This window comes from Hemiscyllium ocellatum, chromosome 34 (assembly GCF_020745735.1).
Source record: "Hemiscyllium ocellatum isolate sHemOce1 chromosome 34, sHemOce1.pat.X.cur, whole genome shotgun sequence".
Lineage (NCBI taxonomy): Eukaryota > Metazoa > Chordata > Chondrichthyes > Orectolobiformes > Hemiscylliidae > Hemiscyllium > Hemiscyllium ocellatum.
In genome coordinates this window covers 33228671-33244818 of record NC_083434.1, presented here as the reverse complement: position 1 = coordinate 33244818, position 16148 = coordinate 33228671, and the positions used below count along the sequence as shown (strand labels likewise).

General features: G+C 42.6%; 1 protein-coding gene across 4 annotated transcripts in view; it reads right to left on the bottom strand.

Moving 5' to 3' along the window:
* fyco1a (FYVE and coiled-coil domain autophagy adaptor 1a) overlaps positions 1 to 16148 on the bottom strand; it is a 184700-nt gene that overhangs the window by 109628 nt on the left and 58924 nt on the right. For 3 of the 4 annotated variants that reach the window (XM_060850197.1, XM_060850196.1, XM_060850198.1), the window contains one exon: positions 6268 to 6479. In XM_060850197.1, coding sequence (XP_060706180.1) covers positions 6268 to 6479 — 212 coding nt within the window. Of the gene's footprint in view, positions 1 to 6267; positions 6480 to 16148 lie in introns of those variants that run through there. The other variant, XM_060850199.1, reaches the window with a different exon arrangement.

The window sequence follows — 16148 nt, the reverse complement described above, 5'->3', positions numbered from 1 at the left end:
ATGGCAATGGTCAGGGAGCAGTTGAATAGACCCTCTCTGAGAAAGTAAGCTATCTTAGAGGGCAGGAAGGCTGATGGGAAGTACAACAGACTGATAAAGCGACCCCAAAGTCTAAACCTAAAGTGAGCATCACGCTTCATTCATGTATGAACCTGCACCCCAAGGTCTCTTTGTTTGGCAACACTCCCCAGGACCTTAGCGTTAAGTGTATAAGTTCTGCCCTGATTTGCCTGATGAAAATGGAGCACCTCACATTTATTTAAATTAAACTCCATCTGCCACTCTTCGTTCCATTTGCCCATGGGATTAAGATCCTGTTCTACTCTGAGGTAACTTTCCTTGCTGTCCATGACACCTCCAATTTTGATGTCATCTGTAAATGTACTAACCGTACCTCCTATATTCACATCCAAATAACTTATATAAAATGACAAAGACCCAGCAATAATCCTTGCAGGAGACCACTGGTTATAGGCCTCCAGTTCAAAAAGTAACACATTACCTCTTTCTCTCTCCACACATGTTGACTAACCTCCCCTGATTTCTGAGGTTGATTGTACATGGATTTGAAGGGTTTCTCTGCTGCTGTGGATGCTGGGTAAAGGGGCTTCTCATGTTACAGATTTCATTGTAGCTTAAAGTTCTTCCCATAGTCCTACTTATCCTTTCTGCTAGGATATTTGTCCCACTCCAGTTCAGGTACAGCTCAATCCATTAATACAGCTCCTTCTGTCTTTATTGATGTCACTGACCAACAGAATGGCATCCCTCTTTCAAACACCAGTCTTTTAAGTACACATTCATTTTGTGATCTCTTTAGCCTTGTTACAATTAGAAAATACCTTTGGTGGTAATCTGAAAATTAACACCCACTAAATCCAGCTTTTTAAATTTACTGCCTAGTTTTTGAAAGTAAGACCTTTTCTTGTTCAACATAGACCGTAGTTGTTGATTCCATCCTCTCTCCTTCCCATAAAGTTTTGCTTTGCTACAACCCAAATTCTCCTTGATCTTATTTCGCCTGCCTTTCTGAATAATGCAAAAAGGACACCTGCCTAAATTTAGCACAATCCATCTTTTAAGTATGCAGCTCTGAGTGTGCAGATAACATCAGCCACTGGCTGCAATTTTAAATACAGCTGAGTGAGCAACTATTATGGTTGACCTATTAAGTGACTATTACAGAAAGCGGATTCAGGGCAAATTATGTTTTTTGTCTTCCTCCTACAGCCAAGAAGAGTAAAAGTGTGATTCTACATCTGGAGCGGCACGGTGGCACAGCAGTTAGCACTGCTGCCTCACAGCGCCAGAGACCCGGGTTCAATTCCTGCCTTACACAATTGTCTGTGTGGAGTTTGCACATTCTCCCTGTGTCTGCGTGGGTTTTCTCAGTCCAAAGATGTGCAGGTTAGGTGAATTGGCCATGTTAAATTGCCTGTAGTGTTAGGTGAACGGGTAAATGTAGGGGAATGGGTCCAGGTGGGTTGCTCTTCGGAGGGTCGGTGTGGACTTGTTGGGCTGAAGGGCCTGTTTCCACACTGTCAGTAATCTAATCTAATCTCAGATTTTCGCCATCTCACTCCTGGAATACAGAATTGCCCTTTACGTCATAGTTATCACTGATTCTTTTAATACAGGCCTTCACCCTCTAATCATTAAAAATTGGGATTCCAATGCCTAAAATCCTGGAGTTATTTGTTGCAATCTTACTTTCCAAATTCTTGCGGGAGCCTTCCACACGACAGTAATACAATATTGTTTATCATAATACTACGGTGTGGATAGTTCCTAAACAATAATTGACAAAATCTTACAAATGTCACAAGAAACAGGAGCTGAGCTGCTAATTCAAGCTCGGTCAGCAATGAAGACAGAGAATTGCAAGAATTGGTATCATTGGAGAAAGTAGTAACAACTTTTATTTCTGAACAGTCCTAGGCTTCTGTCAACTGGATAGTGATCCTAGCATCCAGTAGAACCATGGGGACCCGGGAAATGTTAGGAAGAGGGAGAGATCATGCAACCATGTTCAACTGGAGGCATGTGTCATCACTCCAAAATTAGTAAACAGTCTGAGAATAAAGGGTTAACACCCGTTACTTTACATGTACACTTAATTTTATCTCAACATATTTTCCAGTGTTGGAGGAAATATGGATTAGCTATAAGTGTATACTTGCAATTACAAAAATGCCAGTATGCATAAAATACCTAAGTTGGGTATTGGTGAAGCAGGCAGTACACAAGTGGGACAGTGTATTATATCTCAAATAAGTGACATGCAGTATTTCAATCTATCTACACCTAACCCATGCAGGGGATGAGAAATCTTAGTTCCTTTTTAGTTTTCAGAAATGTTAAAGGCTCTGAAGAGGGAATTTAAATTTTAGAACACCCCATGATTGCTAAGTCTGCAAGTTGTGCTGAAAATGACATGGATACTTGCACACAAGTTACTAGAATTTAACAGTGAGATTTGGAATTGGCTGAGAGGTACATCCAAGTAGATGTTCCAGATCACACAGATCCACCTGCAGAAAAAGGGATTTCACAGGGAAAGGTTATGACAATATGGATTATGGCACAACCTTCTGAAATATATATATATATGTCATTAACCAGAGACACAGACATTGTATAAAGGAATTCATGGTAAACAACATCTTGAGACAAAAGCAGAATGGGCAGTCAGTAGATATCCAGATCAGGATACAAAGACATAATTCAGTTTCTATTTTCAAAACATAGATTCCATGTTTATTTTGATACAATGCTTCAGTTTTATGTCATCTAAAGTTAAAGAAAATGTGCAAACTATTTTCAAAAGCAATGCAGTTGACCTGTGGGTTTGAACATTGTAAGCTGCAGTACTGCAAATCTGCAGTACAGATTGAGGATCTGAGAGATAAAAACTGATATTCTATACCAGTCCATTTTTATATTAAGTTTACTAACTAGGCAAGAACCACAGTAAGTGTAGTCATAACAATTTACAGTGAACAAAGTTGACAGAGGAAGTGTGTGCAGTTGCGAGTTTTTTAAAATATTAGTCAGCTCAGCAAGTTAGATAAGTTGTGTGCTAAAGGTTAAATGGTCTAAGTTGGGAATATATGTCACTGTTGAGCAAATCAGAAATTGAGTGGTGCTGGAAATGACATTTTCTCAACACCTTTCAACTTGTATCAGGGCAATCTGCAGGAAATATAAATGCAAATAAGAAATATTCATAGTATATGAGAGGAGAGTGCTGATTGGTTGGCAAGTGATTCTCACTGGTTGGCAACTGGACTCTGATTGGTAGGAGTGTTGCCAAGGAGAATGCATCAGTTTGGTGATATTAATGGTTAACTGCAAAGCTTTCTTAAAATTTCAAATCAGGCAGGGTGACTGACTGGTCAAGGCATTACCTTGAGAATTGACCCAGAGAATGATTATCACCTATTTTGTTGCAAAGAAAAAGGCACAATATACATACATTCTTTCTGACTGCTAAGTGCATGGGCCTGAATATTAATATGCAATTCCCAGTAGATGCAAGTTCACTACACTGCACCCAACAGAAAATCCTAAATTATCAGAGTAATTCTTTGCACATGCCCTGCACATTCTCCATGGCAATACCTCTACAAACCAAAGTTCTCTTGCCAAATAATCAGTACTCTCCTATCATTTAGTATAAAACGTTATTTTTCTTTTACATTGATATTTCTTGTGAATTGTTCCGATGAGTGCAAGATTAAAATGCTTCAACAAAGTGTATTTTTTGAGTAATGCTCAAGTTCCACACAACCAAACAACTATTTACATAGATTTTTTTTTAAAAAATGAGCAAATTGCACTCTCAACCTTCCTCCCTCCTGTCAACCAGTCCCCTTTCCCTCTGAAACATTCTCCGCTTTCACATAATCATCTCACCTCCATCTTTCTTACTTCTCTCTCAACCTGTTTCATAAAACACTTTCCTTGTTTCTTGCAATTCCATGACTCAGGGTAAAAAATATGAGGTCTGCAGATGCTGGAGATCACAGCTGAAAATGTGTTGCTGGTTAAAGCACAGCAGGTTAGGCAGCATCCAAGGAATAGGAAATTCGACGTTTCGGGCATAAGCCCTTCATCAGGAAATCCATGACTCACCCAACTCTATTCCACACTTAACTGTTTATAGAGGTTTGGGAGTACATACAGTCCCTGGTTTGTGAACAGCTATTCTTAAGAATGAGGAAATGTCAGATTTTTAAAATTCATATTCATACATCCTGTAAGGTGTCCCATTCATCAAGTACCAACATTTGCAAGTCGGACATTCATAAATTGGGGACCCACCCCATACCATTCTGTCTTTCACTTAAACTTTTACTTTCACCTTCTTCACACTCAACCTCGCCTACTTCTTTCCTGCTTCTCCCCGTGCATCTAACACTTTCTCCTCATGTTCACCCAACCCAGTTCCCAGAATGAAAATTGGTCTAAATGTAAATCCAAACTTATAGCAAAGTGGTTGACTCTGAACCGCCCTCTGTCCAATTGGGGATGGACATTAAATGCTGCCAGCGTTGCCCACATCCATCAAATAAATAATAAAAATTCCAAATGCTGTCCAGATCTAACCACCCTCTTGCAAGTATTTAGGTATGGGAGGAGAGATCACTGTGAATCCTGTCAGGCTATAACCAGCCTGCAAACCCTGATACTACCAACACTTATTCTTCGAGGAAGGTTGTGATAAATAAGAAAGCTGATCCTGCTTCCCCCAGCTCCTCTCCAAAAGGTACTTCAGCACATAATTCAGAATAACACTGAAATGCAATGCTGAGGGAATGCAGTATAGCTGATTTTTAAAAAAAATTAGGCTTTGGACTTGTGTCTAGTGTTTGGATGCTGTGGTTTAGCTTAGCAATGAAAATAACCTAGATAAGACACCTGATGCTCTTTGTAAGGTTCTACAAACAGCAGTAACATTTAGCAGCCACACTTGGACTTTAATGGTTATGGTACATCAATTAAACTCAGTTGTAAAATTTTCAACTGGCTTGTCATAATGGTGCTTAGTGGGAGTTCCAGATTTTCAATACTCCTTACAAGGAAGGATGCTTCCTGACATCACGATAAACAATGTTAAGGATACGTCCCCTTGTTTTGGACCTTCCCATCAGAAGAAATTGTTGCTTGCTAGATACTCAAAACATCTTATACAGCTCAAGTAGATCATCTCCCAACATCTCTCCTATATTTGAGGGGCATCAAGCCTTGCTTACGTAACCCATTTCTATGTTTTAATCCTTTCGTTTGAGCTATCATTGAGTGAAATAAAACCAAAATACTGCAGATGGTGCAGGTTTGAAACAGAAAATGTTGAAGAAACATAACAGGTCTGTGAGAGGGAAACAGTTACAGTTTCAAGATTAAAAAAAATGTATGAAGAAGTCGTATCGGACTTGAAACTTTAACACTGTTTCTCTCTCCACAAATGCCGCTGACTTCCTTCAATACTTTCGGTTTTGCATTGTTGAAGTACAAATGTTGGCTAGAACAGTAAGATAATTGTTTTGTAACCTTACTGTAAGATCTTTTACAACCAGCGGACTTCTTATTTGAAAGACTGCATCCACGATAGTGATGCACTCCCTCAGTACTGGAATGTCATCCTCGATTATAATTAGTTTAATCAACCTATAGAAGGTATTTTTAAGCTGAGAGGAGAAAGATTTAAAAAGAATCTATAGGGCAAATGTGGCCTACAGAGGGTGGCTTGTATGTGTAACAACCTGCCAGAGGAAGTCGTAGATGTAGGTACAATTACATTATTTAAAAGACATTTGGGCAGGTACATGAATAGGAAAGGATTAGAGGACATGGGCCAAACACAGGCAAGTGGGATGAATTTAATTCGGGAAAACTGGTCGGCACTGACGAGTTGGACCATGATGTCTGCTTCCATGCTGTGTGACTGTATTCAGCAGTGCTATTGTATACCCTTAAGGAAGGTGAGAGTTGAATACAGGCTTTCTGGTAGGGACACTATCAGTGCATCACAAGATCCCGTTTGGCCTAGGTTATATGCTCAAATCAATGGAGTTAGGTTTGTGTGTGTAATTCAATCATGTACTACAGGACCAGGAACTTACTCTGTAATTAGCACCTATTACATTAATAATTAGTTGTGGAATTATTGTGCGTCTGAATGGCTTTGGTAATTAATGCCTACACTGTAACTTGTACCATGATTACAGGAATAATTTGCTTCCAAACCATCTGAGTAATCATCACCTGTGTTTCTGCTAGCTGGTCCTTCTGAAACTGAACGTGAGGGAGATTCATCAGGGCTGTTTGGAGTACTGGAAGATCCAGGATCATTCAGTCTTTGAACCACAGCACTATGTTCTGTGTAGCAGGCTCTGCAGCATCTCTCTCTTTTACCGCTGTGCTTTGTCATTACAAAATTATTGCTGCAGTAGTAGCAGAAGATACGTCCACAGAGTCTGAAATAAAACAGAACAGGATGGTTATTTCCCAGGTAAAAACAAATTTCAATTCAGGGAGGAAATTAAATTTAACACATCTTTTTGCTAATTTACAATTTCCTACCTATGTACATGAAATATTTTTGCACAATAAGAATTCGCGAAGAACAAAAGGCTTTTATTTATAAGAAGAAGAAAAAGGTATTCAAAGCAAGAATGGGAACACTCACTGTGCCCATTGCTTTAGACAGATATCAGAGGCTACCCTTGACATACTGTGACAAGCATGAAAAGGTGTCTGTCTGGACTTAACTGGGGATTACTCCCGTTTGGCTTTCAGACATGGCTGTTTGTTTAAAGCACAATGCATGTGTTTGGTGCATATGTGGCTGGCACATGGTACAATTCAGATGCATCATGGTGGTGTACGGGAACAAGTCAATCCTCTTGAACGATGACTACTAACAACCATGGCAAGCAGTGTGGATTTATAGCTGCATTGAAAGGCAAGTCAAGGCAGAACATGGTGAATCTTTAAGCTTTAGCTGAGGCAGCCAAGCACAAAGCAAAGATGCTGCAAGCACCGAAGTGGGCACAAAGTCAGCAGGTGTTCAGAGAACAAGTGAGCATCGCTGACGGATGGCCCAGTTCAAATGAGGAGGTGGGTACCTGTCCCTGTGGGTCAAATGCCCTGGCAGCAACACTATAATGAAAGTGGTGGTGCACCCCAAACTGCAGCAGTGAAGTGAAAAGATGTGCTGTAAGCATATGAACCATGTGTTGTGTGGATGCAGCGAGGCTGGTGTGTACTGAATGCTAAGATCAGTGAATGTGGGCTGAGTACATTGTTGCCCCATGGACTGTGCAACACGAGACCTAGTACCAGGTGTCCAGTATGGAGGCCTGAACAAGCATGTGGTGAGCTGGAGCTACCAGTGACCTGCTCTTTCACATTGGGAATTCTTGGTGTCTCGTTTCTACCTGGGCAGGGTGGGGGGAGGGGAGGTTGGAGTAGAGAATACCACATATTAAGGAGGTGACATTTGATACTAATGAGGGTCAGACCGAGTAACAACCCATACAAACAGGCCTCTCTCCACTCATGTGAGAATCCTGTGTTCCACACCTGCTTGGAGAATGGGACTTCTTTAATCTCAATGTCAGGACGGTCCTCGCTGGATGCCTCACCTATTTTTCCCAAAAGTTTTCACTGTGGCCCATACCATTCAAGGGCTGGGAAGATTCCACCTTAAGAAATAAATGCATCAAGTTGAACTCAAGAATGAGGTAATGATGGAGAAGAGTAGTAAGTAGCTGCACTAGTTTTTAAAGAAGGCGACAGCAGGTCGATAGGAAATCCGAGAAAAAGTGGAAGAATTGGAAGTTGCTTCTAAAAGAGGTTCCTACTTATTCCATGCACCTACTTGAAAAGAATACTGACTATAGCTTCAAGGTACAACTGAGATAAGCAGTATTTTTATCCAAATTACTATAATAATAAAGTCACCATAGTCCCGGAGAATTATTCTCTCATTAGATAGAGATAACTGGTGGTGGTTTAACCTAAGGGTCACCACACCTCAGGTGAAGGATGAGGTCAAGAATGTGGGACCTTCATTGTGACCTTAGCCTGCACTGAAAATGAACCTATGTCGTTGGCCTCACTACATCACAGTAGCTGTCCAGGCAACTGAGCTAACTGACCTCCTAGATTACAATATATGTGAAATTAAAAAGAATTAGAGAATCATTGAGTTATACAGCACGGAAATAGATCCTTTCATCCAACTTGTCCTTGTCAATCAGATATTGTTTGACTCCTTTTTATCTGGATAAAGTGATTATTGTTTTATTGTCCTTATTTTGATATTTATCACAAGTAACCCTTCTTTAGAATTGGACCCAAAATGTTACTTCTGCTTTCTCTCCACAGAAAGTCTTGCCAGCAATTTCTCTTTTTGTTTCTGATTTCTAGCATCTGCAATTCTTTGGTTCTTTTTAGCTACTCATCTGGTTCCTGTCATCAGGCAGATTTTATACACGTGTCTGTTCTTGCCTGTACTTCACTACTGCATGTCACCTGGCAGCTGGTGTGGTGCCCGCTCACACACAATTCACACCATCTGTTCACCAGCCCACAGCTCGCAGTGACCTCTCAAGAAACAGTTTCAGATCTAAGCTTCATGTGTGTCCCACTGTTAAATATCTGGTTAAAAATCACACAACACCAGGTCATAGTCCAACATGTTTATTTGGAAACACTGGCTTTTGGAGCGCTACAGTAGCTACCTGATGAAGGAACAGTGCTGGACTATAACCTGGGGTTGAGTGATTTTTAACTTTGTCCACCCCAGACCAACACTGGCCTCTCCACATCATGACTGTTAAGAAGTCAGGGATGTACTTTGACAAGGAAATAGTGGCAGGGAAAATAGTAAAGAGAGAGAGGGATATGTAGGTGAGCTGAATACTATTTAAATCCTTCCACTTCCTCCAAACCAAAAGGGGTAGCCACGGGCATCCACATGGGCCCCAGCTGTGCGTGCCTCGTCATTGGGTATGTGGAACAGTTCATCGTCTGCAGCTACACCAGTACCATTCCCCACCTTTTCCTCCGCTATATTGTTGACTGTATCGGTGCTACCTCATGCTCCCACGAGGAGGTTGAACAATTCATCAAATTCACCAGCACCTTCCACCCTGACCTCAAATTCACCTGGATCACCTCGGACATCTCCCTCCCGTTTCTGGGCTCTCCAACTCCAACTCCAACAACTGACTAACCATGGACATCTACTACAAACCCACCAACTCCCACAGTTACCAGAACTACACCTCCTCCCTCCCTGCCTCCCGTAAAAATGCCACCCCCTATTCCCAATTCCTCCACCTCCTCCGCATCTGCTCCCAGGAGGAGCAATTCCACCACCGGAAATCTCAGATGGCCTCCTTCTTCAAAGACTGCAATTACCTCCCCCCCCCCCCCCCCAAGTGTTTGATGATGCCCTCCAGTGCATCTCTTCCACTTCCTGCACCTCCTCCCTTGAACCCCACCCCTCTAATTGCAACAAGGATAGAACCCCCCTGATCCCCACCTTACACCCCATCACGCTCCGCCTACATCACTTCATCCTCCGCCACTTCCACTACCTACAAACAGACCACACCACTAGGGATATAATTTCTCACCCCACACCTATCTGGTTTCAGAAAGACCATTCTCTCAGCGATTCCCTCGTCAGATCCACGCGCCCCCCCCGCCACCAGCCCACGTCCGACTCCCGGCACCTTCCCCTGCCAACGCAAGAAGTGCACCTCCCCCTTTACTTCCGTCCAAGGCCCCAAAAGGAACCATCCACATCTGACAGAAATTTATCTGTACCTCCACACACTTCATCTATTGTATCCGTCGCACCTAATGTGATCTCCTCGAAATCATGGAGGCTGAACGCCAATTTGCAGATTGTTTCAGAGAAATCTCTGGAGACACCCGTACCAACCAATCCCACCGCCCCTTGGCCGAACACTTTAGCTCCCCTCCCAACTCCAAGGACATGCAGGTCCTGGGCCTCCTCCACCGCCAAACCCTAACCACCCGACACCTGGAGGAAGAATGCCTTGGGACTCTGCAACCACATGGCATCAACAGACAATAGGTGCAGGAGTAGGCCATTCTGCCCTTCGAGCCTGCACCACCATTCAATATGATCATGGCTGATCATCCTTAATCAGTATCCTGTTCCTGCCTTATCTCCATAATGCTTGATTCCACTATCCTTGAGAGCACTATCCAACTCTTTCTTAAATGAATCCAGAGACTAGGCAGAGCATTCCACACAGCCACCACTCTCTGGGTGAAGAAGTTTCTCCTTAGCTCTGTCCTAAATAGTCCAACCCGTATTTTTAAGCTGCGTCCTCTGGTTTGGCACTCACCCATCAGCGGAAACATGTTTCCTGCCTCCAGAGTGTCCAATCCTTTCATAATCCTATACGTCTCAATCAGATCCCCTCTCAGTCTTCTAAACTCAAGGGTCTACAAGCCAGTCGCTCCAGTCTTTCAGCATAAAGGTAGTCCCGCCATTCCAGGAATTGACCTTGTGAACCTACGCTGCACTCCCTCGATAGCCATAATGTCTTTGCTCAAATTTGGAGACCAGAACTGCACACAGTACTCCAGGTGTGGTCTCACCAGGGCCCTGTACAGCTGCAGAAGAACTTCTTTGCTTCTATACTCAATCCCTCTTGTTATGAAGGCCAGCATGCTATTAGCCTTCTTCACTACCTGCTGTACCTGCATGCTTACCTTCATTGACTGGTGTACAAGAACACCCAGATCTCTTTGTACTACCCCTTTACCTAAACTGATTCCATTTAGGTAGTAATCTGCTTTCCTGTTCTTGCCACCAAAGTGGATAACCCATATATTTATCCACATTAAACTGCATCTGCCATGCATCTGACCATACACCTAACTTGTCCAGGTCACCCTGTAATCTCCTAACATCCTCCTCACATTTCACCATGCCACCCAGCTTAGCATCATCAGCAAATTTGCTAATGTTATTACTAATACCATCTTCTATATCATTAACATATATTGTAAAAAGCTGTGGTCCCAGCACTGATCCCTGCAGTACCCCACTGGTCACCGCCTGCCATTCCGAAATGGAGCCATTTATCACTACTCTTTGTTTCCTATCAGCCAACCAACTTTCAATCCAGGTTAGTACTTTGCCCCAATACCATGCGCCCTAAGTTTACTCACTAACCTCCTGTGTGGGACTTTATCAAAAGCTTTCTGAAAGTCCAGGTGCACTACATCTACTGGATCTCCCTCGTCCACCTTCAGAGTTACATCCTCAAAAAATTCCAATAGATTAGTCAAGCATGATTTCCCCTTCATAAATCCATGCTGACTCTGACCTATCCTGTTACTACTATCCAGATGTGTCGTAATTTCATCCTTTATAATAGACTCCAGCATTTTTCCCACCACGGAGGTCAGATTAACTGGTCTATAATTTCCTGCTTTCTCTCTTCCACCTTTCTTAAAAAGTGATACAACATTAGCTACTCTCCAATCCACAGGAACTGATCCCGAATCTATCGAACTCTGGAAAATAGTCACCAACGCATCCACGATTTCTCAAGCCACCTCCTTCAACACCCTGGGATGTAGATGATCAGGCCCCGGGGACTTATCAACCTTCAGATCCAACAGTCTCTCCAACACCAATTCCTGGCAAATATAAATTCCCTTCAGTTCAGGTCCTTCAGCCACTGTAACCTCAGGGAGATTGCTTGTGTCTTCCCCAGTGAACACAGATCTGAAGTAGCTGCAAATGTGTTGCTGGTCAAAGCACAGCAGGCCAGGCAGCATCTCAGGAATAGAGAATTCGACGTTTCGAGCATAAGCCCTTCATCAGGAATGAGAGAGAGCGCCAAGCAGGCTAAGATAAAAGGTAGGGAGGAGGGACTAGGGGGAGGGGCGATGGAGGTGGGATAGGTGGAAGGAGGTCAAGGTGAGGGTGATAGGCCGGAGTGGGGTGGGGGCGGAGAGGTCAGGAAGAAGATTGCAGGTTAGGAGGGCGGTGCTGAGTTGAGGGAACCGACTGAGACAAGGTGGGGGGAGGGGAAATGAGGAAACTGGAGAAATCTGAATTCATACCTTGTGGTTGGAGGGTTCCCAGGCGGAAGATGCCAGGCCGCTTACTTGCGGAACGCTTCAGAGAACACCTCCGGGCCGCCCGAACCAACCAACCCAATAAATTCAGCCACAGATCTGAAGTAGCAATTCAATTCTTCTGCCATTTCTTTGTTCCCTGTAACATATTCCCCTGTTTCTGTCTTCAAGGGCCAAATTTTAGTCTTTACCATTTTTTTGCCTTTCACATACCTAAAAAAGCTTTTACTATCCTCCTTTATATTTTTGGCCAGTTTACCTTCGTACTTCATTTTTCCTCTGCGTATTTCCTTCTTAGTAATCCTCTGCTGTTCTTTAAAAGCTTCCTAGTCCTCCATTTTCCCACTTATCTTTGCTATATTATACTTTTTCTCTTTTAACTTTATATGTTTCTTAACTTCCCTCGTCAGCCAAGGCCACCCATGCCTCCTCCTAGGATCTTTCTTCCTTTTTGGAATGAACTGATCCTGCATTATATACAGAAATATCCGCCATTGTTCCTCCACGGTCATCCCTGCTAAGGTATTGCACCATTGAACTTTGGCCAGCTCCTCCCTCAAAGCTCCATAGTTCCCTTTATTCACCAGAAATATTGTCACTTCCGATTGTACCCTCTCCCTTTCAAATTGCAGATTGAAGCTTATTGTATTATGGTCACTACCTCCCAATGGCTCCTTCACTTCGAGGTCCCTGATCAATTCTGGTTCATTGCACAATACCAGATCCAGAATTGCCTTCTCCCTGGTCGGCTCCAACACCAGCTGCTCTAAGAATCCATCTCAGAGGCACTTCACTAAGTCTCTTTCTTGAGGTCCAATACCCTCCTGATTCTCCCAGTCTACCTGCATGTTGAAATCCCCCATAACAACTGTAGTAACATCTTTGCGACAGGCCAATTTCAGCTCCTGATTCAACTTACATCCGACATCCATGTGGATTTCAGCAGTTTCCTCATTTCCCTTCCATCCACCTTATCCCAATCCCAAGCCTCCAGCTCGGCATCGCCCTCTTGACCTGTCCATTGTCCTTTCCACCTATCCACTCCACCCTATCACTTTCCCCTCTAACCTTTATCTACTTATCACATTTCCAGCTACCTCCCCCCCAGCCCCGCCCCTCTCCCATTTATCTCTCAGCCCCTCCTTGGATGCTGACTGACCTGCTGTGCTTTTCCGGCGCCACACTCTCGACTGTTAATCCAGAGACCCAGTTAATGTTCTGGGACCCATGTTCAAATCCTGTTCCGAAAGTCGTGGAAATTGAATTCAATAAAAATCTGGAATTAAGAATCTAATGAAGACCATGTTGTTGATTGTCGGAAAAACCCATCTGGTTCATTAGGGAAGAAAACGGTCATCCTTACCTGGTCTGGCCTACATGCGACTCCCCACCTCTGCAAAAATGTGGCTGATGTTTAATTAGGGATGGGTAACAAATGCTAGCCTAGCCAATAATGCCCTCATCCCATGAAGGGGTACATTAAAAAAAGCATACACCACTGGACAACTGACAATCCGCAGCCTTCTGACTCTTCCCCCACTACCCACAACTCCTCTCTCCAAGACTCCGGCCAATCCCCTTATTCATTCCTATCCCTCACCCAGCTGCCAAACATTCTACCCACCACTGGTGGACGACATGGTGGCACAGTGGTTAGCACTGCTGCCTCACAGCGCTACAGACCCGGGTTCAATTCCCGACTCTGGCGACTGACTGTGTGGAGTTTGCACGTTCTCCCTGTGTCTGCGTGGGTTTCCTCCGGGTGCTCCGGTTTCCTCCCACAGTCAGTGAATTGTGCAGGTCAGGTGAATTGGCCATGCTAAATTGCCCGTAGTGTTAGGTAAGGGGTAAATGTAGGGGTATGGGTAGGTTGCACTTCGGTGGGTCGGTGTGGACTTGTTGGGCCGAAGGGCCTGTTTCCACACTGTAAGTAATCTAATCTAATCTAATCCTCCTGTCTCTTTGATCCATCTGCCATCCTACCCACTTACCTGCCACTTTACTCCTCAGCTGCATGGCCATCTTACACCTCTACCTGTTTATGTGCCATCTGCACCCCTCACTCACTTGTTTCATTACACCATCAACCAGGTGCTGCCCTTCCTAGCTGCTGCACTCGCCGTTGCTCACTTAGATTCCACCCCTACCTGCCAAACATTCCATCACATTCCCATCACAATTACCTGCTACTGTACACGTACTTACTTCACATGCTTTATTAGCTTTCCAAAGAATCTTTGGACCATTTAATTTGTGTTTGCGTGCCATTCTGTAGAATCCGTAAATAAAAGGAGATGAATCTGAATCACATCAGTAAATTAGAATTCGGATTTTTTTTCTCCTCCTTAGTCAAGGATGTGGTATCATTTATTGTAGCTTGTTAAATTTCAATTTTAATCTGGGTTGCACTAATGTGGTGTCAATTATATCAAAATCTGACATGAGTATCAGTAATGTGGTTTGTACAGATGTGAATCTTGTAAATTTAACCATTTTAGAAAAGGCCTTACACTGTGGGTAGCACCAAGACACACATCACTAGATATGTACTTTGATGTGGAGTTTTCTTTTGCTTCAGTTGTAACAGGAGTTAATGTGAGTTACGGGACATCAGTAATGAACTTGCTTGCTAAGTAAGCAATTCTAACCTTGTACAGATCATTGGTAAAATCGTCTGTGTAGTTTCAGATGGAGGTCAGTATCTTCAAAGAACATAATTCAGATAAGATCAATAAGGATGCTATTAGGATTTTACATTCTATGGGGTAAAACAACTTGCGATATTGAATTCGGCTATTTGATAAATAGTGAGATAGCAGCAGAAAAATGACTAATGATTGTTGGTCAATGTTAAAAGCTTCAGAACCTACAACCCAACCTATGTAACTTCAATTAGGTGATGGACTCAAAGGTTACCTATTTACCTCCCATGATTTTTATAAATGATTACAGACTTGGGATTTATTTTCAAAATTGATACAAATTCTCAGATTTTTCCAGAATCTTCAGGTAAATAAAAATCTGATTTTTGACCAGTAAATAAATTGATTCTCATTTGTCTAAATATGATTTCAAATTGTGTCTGGTGTAGAGTCAGTAATATTTTCACACACACTGAAGTGATAACACATGAAACATACACATTGATGATGCTAATATAATGTATGCATTTATAAGAACTGACTTCCAGCACCTTGAGAGAGGCAATGTGACCCAAGGTATTAAAAAACTTAAGAGATTTTACACACAGAAGGGAGAAACTAATGACCTCAGTGTCAAGGCATCTCTAGATAACAGTGATTATAATCGGATTGAATTTTATATCACCAGTTGAAAGGGAGAGAGTGGGTCTAAGACAAGTATTTTGAAATTAAAAAGAGAAAACTGTGGTGTCAGGAAAGCTGAGCTAGCTGGTGAACTGGGATATGAGACTAGGATATACATCAGTAGAAAAACAGTAGCAGGCATTTAAGGGCATATTTCAGAATACTCAGAATAAATACAATACCACTACAAAGATAATTCTAAGGGGAGGAACCACCATCTTGGTTAACGAAAGACATTTTAAAGAAAGCCATGAACCTAAGGGGAAAGCATACAATTGCACAAAGATGAATTGCAGGTCAGGTAACTGGTCAGGGTACAAATAATGGCAAAGAATGACTAAAACAACAATCAGGACAAACAGATAATGAAAGAAAGCTATCTACAAAAGTAAAAATGATACCAACATTTTCACTAAGTATCTAAAAGGGAAAAGATGAAGAAAAGTGAGCCTTGTTCCTTTAGAGGGCCAGAATGGGGAGTTAATAGATAAGAAATAGCAGACACAGTGAATAAATATTTTAATTCTGTTTTCACTGTAGAGGGTACAAATGACATCCCAGTAGCATGTCTCAACCAGGAGGTGGTAAAGAACTTTGATGACACCACTACAGAAAAAGCATTGAGCAAACTAACAGAGATGCTATTTGGCATGTCCCTAGGTCCTGAAGGATTTCATC